Genomic DNA, 15,081 nt, shown 5'->3' on the forward strand with positions numbered 1-15,081 from the left:
CAGCACCTACCAAGAAAGGCCTTCTGGCCACATCATTTAGAGTAATTTAAATGAAGTTAAACTCGAAAAACACAGAATGCAAGCCTTTTAAACTGATTTAAAAGTGCCTGCAATGATTCAAAACTGTAACTGGAAAATCAAGTCCTATCTTAAACCAGTACACTGTGAACGGGCAGTGTTATGTGTGTACATGACTCTGTCTGTACCATGAGTCTGCTCAGTCCAAACATCCCACACTGAATTGTTCCTGACCCCCCTCCCTCCACACCTTGTGTGATTGGCCACTATGGTACACAGCCATTACTCTACTGTCTTCTCTTTTTTCCTTTTGTTGGCACTTTATCAATGAGCTCCCTTGCACTGTTTGCTGAATGAAAGCTATCTTTCTAACAACCACCTGTGACCAAACCCTACTTGACAACACCCACTCATCATGGCCCCACAAAGTCCTGGGAACCAAGCAGTCTCCTTCAAGGCCCTCCTCCTCAAGTCAGGCAAGCACAATGCTATTTGGTCAAATAACTTGGGTTGGTTTCAGACTACTGAAGCAGATGCCTATACACATGATGATTTTCACAGTTTAAAGTGTTCTAAAACTATCACTTAATACACATGGACCACTTTAGAATGCTTTTTAATGCAGTAGTCACCTTAATTAAACCTTGCTTTATGCATTTTAAATGTAAGGTAAATTACACTAGTGCATTTCAGCTTATCCAGCTTGCCTTTATTGCACCAGTATTTAACTGGGGCTTGTCAGAGTGGTAATTGCTAATTGGCACCACCAGGTGTAGCTAGTTTTGGAGCCTGGTGGTAGCCTCGGGCTACTCAGGGGGGGACCACCCAAAGGGGAAGCAGTTCAGGGAGCTATGCTGCCTAGTAAGAAGGTGGATGGGACCGCCTGAGGAGAGGAATCCAGGTGGGGCTCAATTAGGAGGATTCTGGGGCCCAGTGTGGGGCCAGTGATGATGATAACATCTAGGTGCCATCTGTGAGGCTTGGGCTGCAGTGTAGGGGAAAAATGGAGCCGCAGATAGCGCCCCCTGGCATCTGGGCAGGAAATGGGCAGCCTCCCGCTTATTAACATCTATTAATTAATTCCAACAAGGTGTAGTGGGGGAGAAGGCGGGAGGTTAGCCCAGAAACAGGTGGCCAGGCCACAGTTGAACTGGCCCCGAGAAGGCCCCCTGTTATAGAGATCAAGATTGTTTGCTGTGATTTGTGAGTAGTAGGCCAAAATCAAGTATAGCAGCTTAGTTGGCTAACACTGTATTTTCTGTAACCTAGTTGCATTCCCCTCCTCACCCCAGTCCCTCTGATGTTATTCCCTCGCTTGGGCAATCTATTTCCCTACTGGCTTTGTCACCTTTTTGGGTTCATAACTGTTAACATCTACTAATAAAATTCAATGTATTCTGGCAGCTCATGATCAGCTTTTCCTCCCCTAGATGCTTGCAAATGAACTTCCTTATGATATGTTTGAGTAACGTCCCAGGTATTGAGGTTATACTAAGAAGTTTATAATTTTCTGATTGATTGGTCCTTTATGTCTTTTTTAAAGAGTGGCACTATGTTGCCCATTTTCCAGTCCCTGGTACCTTGCCTGTCTCCCACAGCTTCATAAATATTATTGCCAAAATTTCAGAGGTCGCCTTTGCCAGGTCCTTCAATAGTCTGGGATGACTATTATCAGGCCCTGATGACTTAAATTAATTTAGACTGATCAGAGCATTGCCAAATGAAGCAGATCAGTTGTCCTGTGATGTGTTGTGCTGCCCACACTCTCTCTCCACAGAGCTAAAAGATATCCACTGCAATAAAGTGACATAATGTATACTACCTTTGTAGTAAAGTGGCATAATGTATACTACCATTGATTTGCCCCTGATATGACCTGTCTGAATCTAGAGACATCAAATAGCTTACCATTTTGTCGCCATAATAAAATTTATGAGGGCAAAAATGTGACATCAGATGACATCTGTTTTTACCCTGATGTTCATAAATGTGAAAATTATGAAGAGGAAGATCAGACATACAAAATATTTAAAAATATATATATTCTTTTATGTCCACACTAAACTACAGTTGCTAACAGAGTACCCTACTGAAACATGACCTTAAATTTTACCTTTCCTTGATTAAACACAATTTTAGGCTCATTGTGCTATTGAATAGGGATATGTGTTTGTGTGTGCCTTTGACTTCCAAATCTTCCTTTTTTATTGGTGTTGCTCATCTTTGCCTCAGCGAGAAACCCCCTCATCATCATGATCAGTTTAATACACATTGCCCTCCACTCCCCCTTGTATGTCTTTCTCACAAGCTTGTCCTTTCTGGAAATCAGTTGCATCTTGCCCAAGATGCTGCAGGACTTCTTCTCCAATAGCAAGATCATTTCCTTTGGTTGTTAGCAATATGGCCTAGGTTTGAAATGACTTAACCCATTATTGATGCAGCTCAGATGCACCTCAAGTGACCAAATCCCTTTGTAGCATGCTGAGTTAACTTCCAAAATTGCTAACAATTCCCTCTGGAAATGAATTAACAATGCAACCAGTGTCCTTTAACTTTTCACTCAGCAGATTATTGGCTGGAAGCATTAAAATGTATTAAAAAGAATGATGAAAAAGCTTCATTTAATTTGCCATGAGACATAAAAGAAGGAAGTAGACATTGAGCACAGAACTGCATAGTAAGGAACCTTATTTATTTTGCATCCTCACTCTTGACGAAGGTAAAACTCTCATTCTCTTAATTTTTATGAGTATTATTCTGGCTGTCATGGTCCTGGGAATATATAAGGAATAAAACAAGTATTTTCTGTCTGTAACTCTTTTATGATATATAAACGATATAGTTAGGATAGATGTTAACTGAAGCTCAATGGCACAAAATGCCCTTCCTGGGAACTGGGAAAGAAGCAGGCACAGCCTAAGCTAAATACCAGATATAACACTGACGTGCATTTTATCTTAAAAGTAAAGAAAAACAGTCACCTAGAGGCACAGAGGAGGGCCGTAAACTAGGAGCAAAAAAAAAAAAAAAAGTTATCAGAAGTAGTTTTAAGAAAGAAGCAGAAATACAGTTGCATGGGTAACCTAATTATATAAAAACCAAGCTAATTCAAAGGCAGAAGAAGAACACTGCCCAAAGACAAAAATGCCTTTTTTTTTAATCTAACAATACTATTAGCATGGTTTATCCCCAGACTGTAGATGGATCTGTTAAACATACCCTGTTTGTCATTCTGTGATTAAGATGGTATAATTAGCTCAGCTTAGATATGGAAAATCCTCTACTGTTGTCCTATTGATGAATCTTTTACTTTTGGCCCAGTTACAAAATACTTTATTTTATAATGTTCCTGATATGTTACCAGTTCTTGATGGTTACAACTGATGGTCAGAGACATTAGGGAGAAAAAAACAAACAAAAATGGCTTCATGTTACTGACATTTCCCCTCGCTTAGTATATACACAAAAAATGTGATTCTAGCTGTTTCAAAAACTTGACTGCAGGGTCCTGTTGGGCATGTGTTATGTCCCTAACCCATTCATAACTTTGGTTCTTCTAAAGCTCAACCTCAGCTATTACTATCCCTAGTATTTTGATGTCTATGCATCACTATTCAACCTTCATGCACTCTTAGAAAAATAGCTACCCACTAATGATCTCTCACAAATGAGAAATCTTTCATAGATTCATAGATGTTAGGGTCGGAAGGGACCTCAATAGATCATCGAGTCCGACCCCCATCATCGAGTCCGACCCCCATCTTATTGTGTGCATGCAAATAAGGCTACTTTAAATGAGAATTATGCCATTTTCTGCCACAGTTACTTGTAATAAAAGACAGTTAAATATTAACTCTAGTTATTGGGACCATCCCCCCCCCAAGAACAAATTTATATACATAGATTATATTTTCTCTGAAACTATAATTTTACTAGGAAATAGTGCTTTTCACCACATTTTCATTATAAAACTCCCTGAAAAAGCCTAGAGATTTCAAAACCCAGTAAGAGATGTAGGAACAATGAAAATCAAGTTTCCCTTTACTTATGGATAGTTCAAAACTGCCCTAGTAGTTTTACAGAAGTAAATAACAATAAGCCAAGGTACATCAAGCAAGAAGGCTAAGGGAAATAGCATGCTAAAAACTGGTAACGTATCAGGAACATTATAAATGAAAGTATTTTGTAACCTGGTCGAAAGTGAAAGATTCATCCATAGGACAAGAGTAGTGGATTTTCCATCTCTAAGATGAGCTAATTTACACTATATTAATCACTGAATGATCCATCTACAGACTGGGGATAAACCATCTTAATATTATTGTTAGGTTAAAAAAAAAAGCATTTTTGTCTTAGAGCAGTGTTCCTCGTGCACTCTAATATTGTTCAGGCGAGGAACCTTTTTTTTTTTTTTTTTACTTCAAATTACATTTTTAAACTTCTTTATTGAATAGAAGAGCAAAAACCACAATCTCCCCACCACCAAAACAAGGTCCCCAGAATAGATATTAATGACTACACTACTTGTTCTCAGTATGAACCTTCTGACCAACAGTTCAGTAATTCTGATCTGTTCTAACAGCCACTGAGATATATTAGCCAACATTTACAAAAATCACACACATAAGAACTTAGTTATCTATGGAAAATTATCTGTGTAATATCTGAGATGCATAATTTCATACATGTCAGTCAGAGTTTTAGTTCAAGCTCTCTTCAAGCAAATGATATGACCATGGTTTCTGCCTTCAATGTCTTTTTGCAGATTGAATATACAGAAGAAATGGCAAAGGGAAACCTCACAACACCACCTGGATTCACCCTCTTGGGATATTCCAACCTCTCAAACCTACAGAGTTTTCTCTTCACTATCTTCTTGATTATCTATATAGTGACCCTGATGGGAAATGGTCTTGTCCTTCTTACCATGATAGACTATGGTCTTCAAACCCCCATGTACTTTTTCCTTAGGAACTTGTCCTTTATGGAGATCTGCTACACCTCAGTAACCCTTCCCAAGATGCTGGCCAATTTCCTAGAGGAGGTTGGAAGTATCTCCTTCATTGGCTGTGCTGTTCAGATGTTTTTTTTTCCTTTTACTAGCTGGCACAGAATGTTTCCTCCTGGCCATTATGGCCTATGATCGGTATGTGGCCATTTGTTTCCCTCTGTACTATGCAATCATTATGAACAGAAAGGTCTGCATGAAACTGGTAGGTGGGTCATGGTCTGTCAACATACCAGTACAGCTAGGCCAGACATATTTGGTGTTTTCTTTACCTTTCTGTGCATCTCACAAAATCAACCATTTCTTTTGTGACCCCACTCCGCTGCTGGAGCTATCCTGTGTGGATACCCACAGGAACAAAATAGCTATCTTCATAGCTGCTGTAGTCTTCATAATTACTCCATTTTTCTTGATAGTTGTTTCTTATACTAAAATTGTTGGCACTATTCTAAAGATGCCCTCAGTCCAAGGAAGACACAAGGCCTTTTCTACCTGCTCTTCACATCTCACTGTGGTTACTTTATTTTATGGCTCTGCTATGATTGTGTATTTAAGGCCCAGGTCAATGGACACCGACAAATTGTTCTCTCTTTTCTACACCACTATAATCCCCATGTTTAACCCTCTTATATATAGTCTGAGGAACAAGGAAGTAATAGTTGCCATGAAGAAATTATTATATAGGAACTGATTTTATTTAAATGCAGGAGATGTTCCTGGAATAATGCTGGAAATTCTTTTTTATTCCTCTACCCAATATTGTCTTGTTTTTTCATGGTTATTAAATTCTGTTTCTTTTTACATGCCATAAATAGCAACCACATAATTATAAATGCTGACATTCATGCAATTTCACCCATAGCATAATATTATTGCCCTACCTAGGTACCATCCAGCACCCAAACTGAAGACGAGAAGTAGGTTTTAATCTATACTAATCTAGTCTAATCTATGTTTTAAATTAATATTTGGGACTAAAATGTGGTTACATGGCTGAAGGAGTGGATCTTGGATTTTGGAAAAGGAGGTGCTGGGGGAGAGCTCACCAGAGCTCTCTGCAGGAGAGCTCAGTGTGCGTACTAGGAATATGCAAAGCTTCGATAGCCAATTTGATTCAGAGGAGATTCGGCCCGATTCAGCAGCCAAATCTCTTAATCTGAATCAAATCGGGAGACCAATTAAAAGGCCCAAATTGAATTGGAGTGATCTGAATCTCTGAATCAAATCACTATCCCTCCGAATAGGCCAAATCCAAATCTGAAGAGAATACTTGCACTTCAAACAGGCATACTGCGTACATCCCCATGTACTCAAGAGTTGAAAAAAGTTGCAACTAATCTACTGCATGCTCCCAGGGATCTGTGACTCTGTAAATGCCATTTAAGTGCATTAAGTGAAATGTGATTTAGTTCTGTGTTTCTGTAGTCTCATGTGAAACTATAGATATTAAATGTTACATTCCAAACTTGTTAGAGATGCCACTAGATATAGTATAAATAAATATTCATTACATAGTATTTGAGACGCATTCCAAATGTCTCAATATACTTAAAAATGTATCCAGATGTTATACAAGGGTATTTTGTATTCCTGATTATTTAATATATTTCTCATACCAAGCTTCATTCGACATATCTTAAAAAAGAAAAAGATGTAATCATGGAAATGCCAACCTGAGTAGAAATTATGTATGAAGCATTCTCTTAACATTTCGTAGCTTGAAAATGGACACACTCATGCTCCTTGAACACAAGCTATTGGCCAGCCAGCAGTGACACGGTGCCCATGGCTCAGAGCTAAAATCCCATGTCTAGGCAGCAGCCTCAGGCCTTCATGTATTAGGCTTAGGAGGCCTTCAAGGGACTATGTGACCAGGGCTGTGTACATCAGCATCAGCGCACAGCAGATGCTACCTCTGTAACGTCTTGATAGGCAGCCTAGAGGTGTCCTACCCCACCAATTGTTCCTTCTCTGCACATAAAGCAGAAGAGCTCTAGATATTTTCACCTCCAGCTCCTTCCACTGGTTGAGCATAGGTGTCAGTCAGTCAGTCCTTGGGCAACTTCTGGATGTTTCTCATCCTACACTCCTTAGACTACATCACCTTTCCTGTAGACCGTAACATCTCAAGACAGACCATGAGAGGATTCTCTCCAAATTGCCAATATCTCCCAAGTCCTGTGAGCTTCAGAAGGCACATACCTGAACACCATGAAGCAAGCACAGGATTTCCAGGTATTCATGAACAAGAATTATAGGTACATGGTTAATATAATGGTAACCAGCCATGCCCAGCTGCAGCTCACTGACATTTTTACCTGGTTACCCAAGTGTAGGCATGATACCTCCACATGGTCCAGTTATTCCTCCTCAGTAATTACATTACATTGAGTTCACTCCCAATGGCTGCCAGGCAAGGTGTTATACCTTCTTGGCCCCTACCATATCCCTACAGGCTTCCCAGCTAGGGTCTTGCAGAAAGCATGCTGTGGAGAGGTGGTAGATCTATAGCTGGCAGCAAGCTTCTCCTCCATGCCCAGATAAGACTGCCAGGTGGTGAGGACTTCCCCTCACCCAAAATCTAGTATTTGGGCCTTTGTGAATTCTCAAGGATTTCTTCACCAGAAAATTGGCATGAGTTGGAGTGGAAGGAAGTAGCAGATTATGTGGATTCAGGGCCCTCTGGAACCATGTGTGGACTCAGGGCCAGAGGTAAACATATGGATTTTCCTGGTCCATGTCTCTGGAATTTGCTTCTTGGAGCCCTGGTGCTCCTGTTTGCTCCTGAAGGCACACATCCTGACAGTTCCCTCCTGGCAAGAGAGGATCCCTAAAGGAGTTCCAGGTGGTTTTCTTCTCTTACTAACTCTGGATGTGGGGATCCTTAAGGGAAGACAGAGGTTAAATATGCTCTGTTGCCATCAGGAACATCTGCTGTTGGCTATGGTTGAAGGTAGGTGCCAATGAGAAAACGTAGATTCAGGGGCTCCCTTTGTCCCTGTAATGCCAGTGGCTGGGCCTGGCTTGTGTATGCATGATTTCCAACATCGGTTGAAGGCAGGTGCCAATGAGAAAAAGGTAGATTCAGGGGCTCCCTTTGTCCCTGTAATGCCAGTGGCTGGGCCTGGCTTGTGTATGCATGATTTCCAACATCTTTGAGACAGTGGACCAGATGCTCAGGACCTTCCACTACAAGAATGGGCAAATAGGCATGAAATGCTTCATTTCCTCCACAGCCTTTTGGCCATGTTCTTCATTGTCAGAGATGTGGGGCAATACAGGAGAAGCATAAGATGACTGCCCTACGGGATGAGGAAGTCTCCTGGCCCTGGAAGGCCTTGGACATAGACAAGAATGCCCAGAGATTGTCTATCCTGGCACCCTACATGGAGGGATTTCAGTATGATGAAGCCCCATAAACTCACCCTCCCAGGTGCTGACTTTCTTGGCTGTGGCCCTGCAGCCACCATGACTAAACCTGTGATGGTGGAAGCAGGGAGGCAGTGAAAAGGTGAGGAAATGGGCTGTACTCCTTGAAGGTGGACTCTGCATCTCTAAAATAAGTAAAAATTTGTTTTGTTTGGGGTTTTTTGGAGGTTGGCAGTCTGTAAAGACTAGTATCATTAAAAGCTTCTGAGCTTTTGAGAGAAGAGGCATGCCCTTGTCAGTATGTGTCCCCGTTCCCCTGCCCTGCCCTGCCCTGCCCTGCCCTGCCTTGTGGTGTACTCCTGGAGTGCACTGCTCTCCCCACCAACCTTGTGGAGTGGCTGAGTTGTGAGTGCCTGTTTGCACCCAATACTGGGAAAGTGGCTGCCATTTGATGAGGTACGTGAAGCTTTCTTCAGACAACCAACAGAAGTTTACAGGTCACCCCCTGGTTCTTATGGGGAACTTCAATCACCCTGACATCTTCTGAGCAGACAATACAGGAGTGCACAGGCAATCCAGGAAGTTTTTGGAGACAACTTCCTGGTGCAAGTGTTGGAGAGACAAATAAAGGGCTGTCATCTTCTTGACCTACTGCTCACAAAGAGAGAAAATTTTGTGGGGGGATGTAGAAATGGATGGCAACGTGGATTACAGAAGAGCAGACTTTGACTCCTTCAGGGAACTGATGGGCAGGATCCCCTGGTAAACTAGTCTACGGGGGATGGGACTCCAGGAGAGCTGGCTGTACTTGAAAGAAACCTTACTGAGGGTTCAGGAACAAACCATCCTGATGTGCAGGAAGAATAGCAAATGTGGCAGGTGACCAGCTTGGCTTAGCCAAGAGCTCTTCGGTGAGCTTAAACACAAAAAGGAATCTTACAAACAGTGGAAGCTGGGACAAACAACTTGGGAGGAGTATAAGAGAATTGCTTGGGCATGAAGTCAGGAAGGCCAAAGTGTAATTGGAGTTGCAGCTAGCAAGGAACATGAAGGGTAACAAGAAAGGTTTCTACAAGTATATTAGGGGCAGTGTGGGCCCCTTACTGAATGGGGGAGACAACCTAGTGACAGATGAGAAGGAAAAGGCTGATGTACTCAATGACATTTTAACTCAGTCTTCCCAGGTGAGGTCAGCTCCCAGACTACTGCACTGAGCAGCACAGTTTGGAGAGAAGGTGAGTTAAACAGTCCTCAGTGGTGAAAGAACAGGGTACGGACTATTTAGAAAAGCTGGACGTATACAAGTCCATGGGGTCAGATGCAAAGCATCTGATGGTGCTGAGGGAATTGGCTGATGTCATTGCAGACCCACTGATTATTATTTTTGAAAACTTGTGGTGAACAGGGGAGGTCCTGGAAAAGGGCAAATATAGTGCCCATCTTTAAGAAAGAGAAGAAGGAAATGGGGAAGTTAACTGTATTCTGGTGTTTTGGTGGCCTCCTTGTATTATTTCTGAGCATGATTGGGATGGCAAATTTAGGCTGGATGTCATTTTTCAGGCTAAGAGGGCGGCACCTCTGTGACACCTAAGAAATTTAGGCACCCAAACAGGATTCAGTGTTTTGTAGGTTACAGTAAAATGCTATTTCCGTGCTTCGGAGCATTAGAAAAATGATAGAATTCCACCCTCAATATTTTGAATAGTAACAAGTATTAAAAATCTTTCTGTCATCCTCTTTATTGGTTGATCTACTAGAAAATTGCAGTGAGTGCTTTAAAAGTGACTAATTACACTGTCTCATTCCAGAAGGATGACACACCCATATACAAATGGCACTAAAGCTCATGGAAGCACATTACTTCTTGACCCTCACCTTATAGGAAATATAAAGTGTGTATAAAACACTATGACTAACAACTGCAGAGTGATTAAGAAGACGGAGTACCTACTAATGAGACATTCAAATGTTTTACACAAATTTGGAAGTCTCAGACATGAAAATTGTGTTTAAATATGTCAAAAGTTACTGGAAGGAAGAAGATATATATTGTTCTCCAGGTTCGATGAAGATAGGACAGAACATAATTGTCTGAAATATTCAGCAAATGCAGTTTAGGTTAGCAATGGGGAGAAAAAGGAAACACCTGTAAAAATAGCAAAACATTGAAGTAGATTTACTGGTGGGGTGGGGAGGCTGATGACTTTGACACGTCTGGCTTGAAAAAAGGGTCTTGAGGGACAAGTACCTACATGCTTTTGAGGGTCAGACAGACCTTCCTGACACCATTTCTGCAAATGAATTCCTCACACAGAAGAGGTTGGCAATGGGCTGGAGACAACTGAGGTTTGTTAGTTTCCAGAGGACTATCACCACCATTTTCTCCACAGTTTGGGACTCTATACATATCCCCTGTTCACCCTGAAATTTGCACACCACAGCTGATCGCCCCATGAGAACAACACTCTTCATTTCCATGAACCTAAATTGACTCCAGGTTTCAGACCTGCTTAGGTATGGTGTGCATGTAAATCCCAAACTAATCATCCATCATTGTGCACAAGATGTTCTCCTCCTCTCCAGCCTCCAGTGTAGATCTGGTGAGAAAGCCAGCTGTTTTTGGAATGTTCCTGTGCTTTCAGAGGCAAGCTAACTTCATGTTGTGACTTTCAAAGCCATGGAAAATCCAACCACAGCTGAAACTGCACCCCAAATTCCTGAAAGCAAAACTCATGTCACGTGTGTATGTTAAGCCACAATGTAGTGAAAACTGCAGGGATAGTAGCCCCCTGGTGAGGCCACGAAGCCTGCCAAGTTTGAAGGAGATAGGTGCAGGGGTTTGTGGGAAACTGCACCTCAAGCTGCAGACAAGCAAAACTCGTGACATGGGTGACACTGTGTGTGTTAAGGCGCAGAAGGGTGAAAGCTGCAGGGATGGTAGCCCCTGCTGAGACCATGAAGCCTTCCAGCTGTCAAGGAGATTGGTGCCCAGGATTCAAGTTAAATGTTTCATACATTGACACTGCTGTGTGTGTGTCAAGACAATTAACCCTGAACTTACTCATTAATTTCCCTCAGTAAGAACAAAAAATATAGGGAATTGCAAGCAACAATATATTTCCTATTACAGACAAAATAAGAATTCAACATTTTCCATTCCTGTACTCTCCTAAAATCAGAGTATTTCATGTTTCACTATCAGAATCCTTTTAAAGACCTTATATGAGGACACATTTCCCTGCCTATTGATTTTTTAAAGGCACTTTTAATCTCCTTGTTCCGTAGGCTGTAAACAATGGGATTGCATACGGGTGTCATCACCGTGTACACTAAGGCAAAGAACCGGGCATTGCCCTGAGTATGGCTTGAACTAGGTTGCAAATAAACTACTGTTCCTGTTCCATAGAAAAGAGAAACCATGATAAGGTGTGAAGAGCAGGTAGAGAAAGCTTTGCGTCTGCCTTTGACTGAGGGCATCTTGAGAATAGTGGATATGATGAGGGTGTAGGAAAAGAGGATGAGAAGGAATGGGACCATTACATAAGGCACAGTAAGAGCAGTAACAGACACTTCATTCATGTAGGTGTCTGTAGAAGGCAGCCGCATCACAAGAACAATGTCACAGAAGAAATGGCTGATTTGATTTGACCCACAAAAGGGCTTTGTAAATATTGAATAAAAATGCCAAATAGCCATGCAAATGCTAATATTCCATGAAAAGGCAGACATCTGAGCACAAATTCTGCGAGTCATGATAAGGGTGTATTGTAGAGGTTTGCATATGGCAACATATCTATCATACGCCATGACAGAAAGGAGGAAACATTCGGTAGAAGCCAAGATATTGAAGAAAAACATCTGAAACCCACAGCCCATTAATGTGATTGTTGGGGTTTCTGACAGTAGATCCACCAGCATCTTGGGGAGGATTACAGAAGTATAGCAGACCTCCAGAAAGGAGAAATTCCCGAGGAAGAAATACATGGGGGTGTGAAGGGCAGGGTCCCTGAGAATAAGGAATACTATTAGCATGTTCCCTGTGAGGGCTGCCACATAGGATATGGACACCAGAACAAAGAGCAGGGTCTGCATTTCTTGGAAATCTGAAAATCCGAGCAATACTATCTCCTTCACACAAGTCTGGTTAGCTGTCCCCATCCCATTCAAGTAGCAGAGTTCTGAAGAGATTAAGAAATCTGCAGACAAGAAAGACACAAACACAATCAATAAACACTGTTATGAATGACTGACTTACCAGCAATAGTCAGCTATGAAAGATAGATGTTCTACATTTTTTGGTGAAATTTAAGGAAGTACTTTCTTCATCAAGAAATAGGTGGGTTTTTTTACCAACCAGTCAACAAGGTATCTCATGCTAAGATTTGATCGTACAGACTTCTCTGCCTGGGGAAGTCCAACTAGGATGTGAATTTACAACATACTAACTATTCTGCACTAACTCCTTATCTGGACACATTTAGCATGTACTAAATGGAGCTGGCTACCTTGCATAAATGCACCGTATGATCGCACTGTATTATTTTATGGTCATCAACGTGGTCACAGTTTGGTTGTCTACTTGGCATTTTTGGAACTTATGTATCCAGAGGTTTTCTGTTGCTGGAGATGCAATTCTATGCAGGTGAACAACTACATACATTGATTGAGTAGTGACCCATGTGCATTGCCAGAACTGCAGACTACTAGGATTAGCCTCAGGAAGGGAAAAGGCGAGTGGGTCCTTCTGTCGCCCAATTGCTAGGGTACTCCCTTGAGATCCTGGAGGTCTCAGGCTGTAGGTGCCTCCTCAACACGAGTGGGGTGGAACCAGGGTTTCCCTTGCTTCCCAGCTCAGCACTCTGACCACAGATCAGGCTGGGGCACTCACCTAGGACACTGAAAGGCTCCAAGGGCTTAAACCAGGCCACTTCTACTTCCCAGCACAGCACTCCAGGCACCACACTGAAGGCCAGACAGAATCCACTGCCTTCTCCAACAAGCTGTTTCAAGCTGAGCCACTAAGGGACTCACTGCAAAAAGTGAAGAGGGGAAACTTGTGTCTTGCTGGGAACAAGGATCTAGGTAGAGGACCTTCTCTCCTACAGTCCCATAGCCACCTCACTGGGTCATACACCCTCTGCCTTGCTCCTTCTCCTTGGCTCTGCTTTCTCTTACACCCCTCCTTCTTGTGCCCAGGCAATCCAGCTTCAAAAGAGCACCAGAGAAAGGGATGCCTAATATCTGACCCCTTAGTACCATTGAATCCAGTCCCTTGTTGCAGTAGGCAACCACATGACATATCAATTGCTTAATAAACTGATTGAGCACCATTCTAAACCTCATGACATTTTTGCCTCTGTTGGAAGGCAGTCCCAGTACTGCTTTTTCTGTGTTGATTTAAACATTCAATCCTAAACTAATGCACTGTTTATGCACTTTAACTCTCATACCAACCATTTCCTCTACAGTTAAATTCTTGAATCTCACTGTATAAAATCATTTGTGAAAAACCAGGGATGTCATAAGCCTTCAGTGAGAGCCCAGCTTTGCATCTGAAACATATCTGCAAAATATACTAAATCTAATCAAATAACAGAAGAGATAAAAGTGATTCTCTGTTTTAAAGGAATATGAGACTTCCTCTGATGCCTTCCGACCTGGTTAAGTAGTGAAAAATAAATACAAGTAACATGTTATGCTTTTCTTTTCTCATGACACTAGCATCTGCTGTACTTATTCTATACTGGATCCCCGTTGACTTAGACACTGAAAGTATACAAACTAGATATGAGGCAGACCCCATCTCAAAGAGATTTTACACTCCAGATTAGCAGGCTGAAAAAACAGAAGACTTGAAAGACCAAAGACTTTCTCCCACTATTTCCTAGTTTATGTCCACACACTGTATTTGAGCTAGCCTGGTTGTGTGATGAAGTAATGGAATTTCAGTTTTCAATAAAAATACCCTCTAATCCCTAATCTTAACAAGAGTGAAAGCTATTAGCATAGATGTATCAATCAGTTAATCCAACCCACAAAACATTAACACAGCCCACACATATATGAACTCCTTCCATTCCAGTAATAACACATACAGGAGTGGGGGACTAGAATAGACCTCCCGGGTTTCTGAGCCCTGTTTTCTTGTTTTTAGAGGCAACACAATCATATAAATCCCTCCCATATATTTATCGAATCCTAATACCAGGCACAAAAACCCACTAACATGTTTCTCATCATGTCTCTGCATAATCAGATTTAGCAAATCTTCCTTCCTTGTCTTTACGTTGCAAATGCCATCTAATAGGATCAGGATTGAAAAGGTCTTTTTAAAACCTCTTGAGATCAGAAGGGATTGGGGGCCGAAAGGGAGACAATGACAGTTCCCTAAGGAAGTTGCACAACAAAGCAGCTCAGGGTTCTCTTCTTTGCTTTCTCCAAATTAATGCTTAGGGAAAAGGAATAAACTGACAGCTCCAGTGGTTGGACTTTTTTGTTTACAGACAATGGGTAGTAATCGATGGAAGTCACTCATCATGGTGTCCTGTGACCAGTGGGGTCCCCCAAGGCTCTGTCCTTGGACCCATCCTGTTCAACATCTTCATTAATGATGTGGACACTGGAGTCAGAAGCGGACTGGCCAAGTTCGCCGATGACACCAAACTTTGGGGCAAAGCATCCACACC

General features: G+C 41.9%; 1 protein-coding gene and 1 pseudogene across 1 annotated transcript; one reads left to right on the forward strand and one right to left on the reverse strand.

Annotated features, from left to right (window-relative positions):
* Positions 1–2,660: 2,660 nt before the first annotated feature.
* Positions 2,661–5,717, forward strand: LOC106723183 (annotated as a pseudogene).
* Positions 5,718–11,593: 5,876 nt separating this feature from the next.
* On the reverse strand, positions 11,594–12,553 carry LOC106723184 (olfactory receptor 10AG1-like). The gene has a single exon (XM_014527051.1). The coding sequence runs from the start codon at positions 12,551–12,553 to the stop codon at positions 11,594–11,596; it is 960 nt and encodes a 319-aa protein (XP_014382537.1).
* Positions 12,554–15,081: the final 2,528 nt, after the last annotated feature.

Source organism: Alligator sinensis, unplaced genomic scaffold (assembly GCF_000455745.1).
Source record: "Alligator sinensis unplaced genomic scaffold, ASM45574v1 scaffold1595_1, whole genome shotgun sequence".
Taxonomy (NCBI): Eukaryota; Metazoa; Chordata; order Crocodylia; family Alligatoridae; genus Alligator; species Alligator sinensis.

Bases quoted from the DNA above. Each gene is read 5' to 3' on its own strand.
- LOC106723184 (XM_014527051.1), bottom strand. From the start codon at position 12,553: ATGGGGACAGCTAACCAGACTTGTGTGAAGGAGATAGTATTGCTCGGA.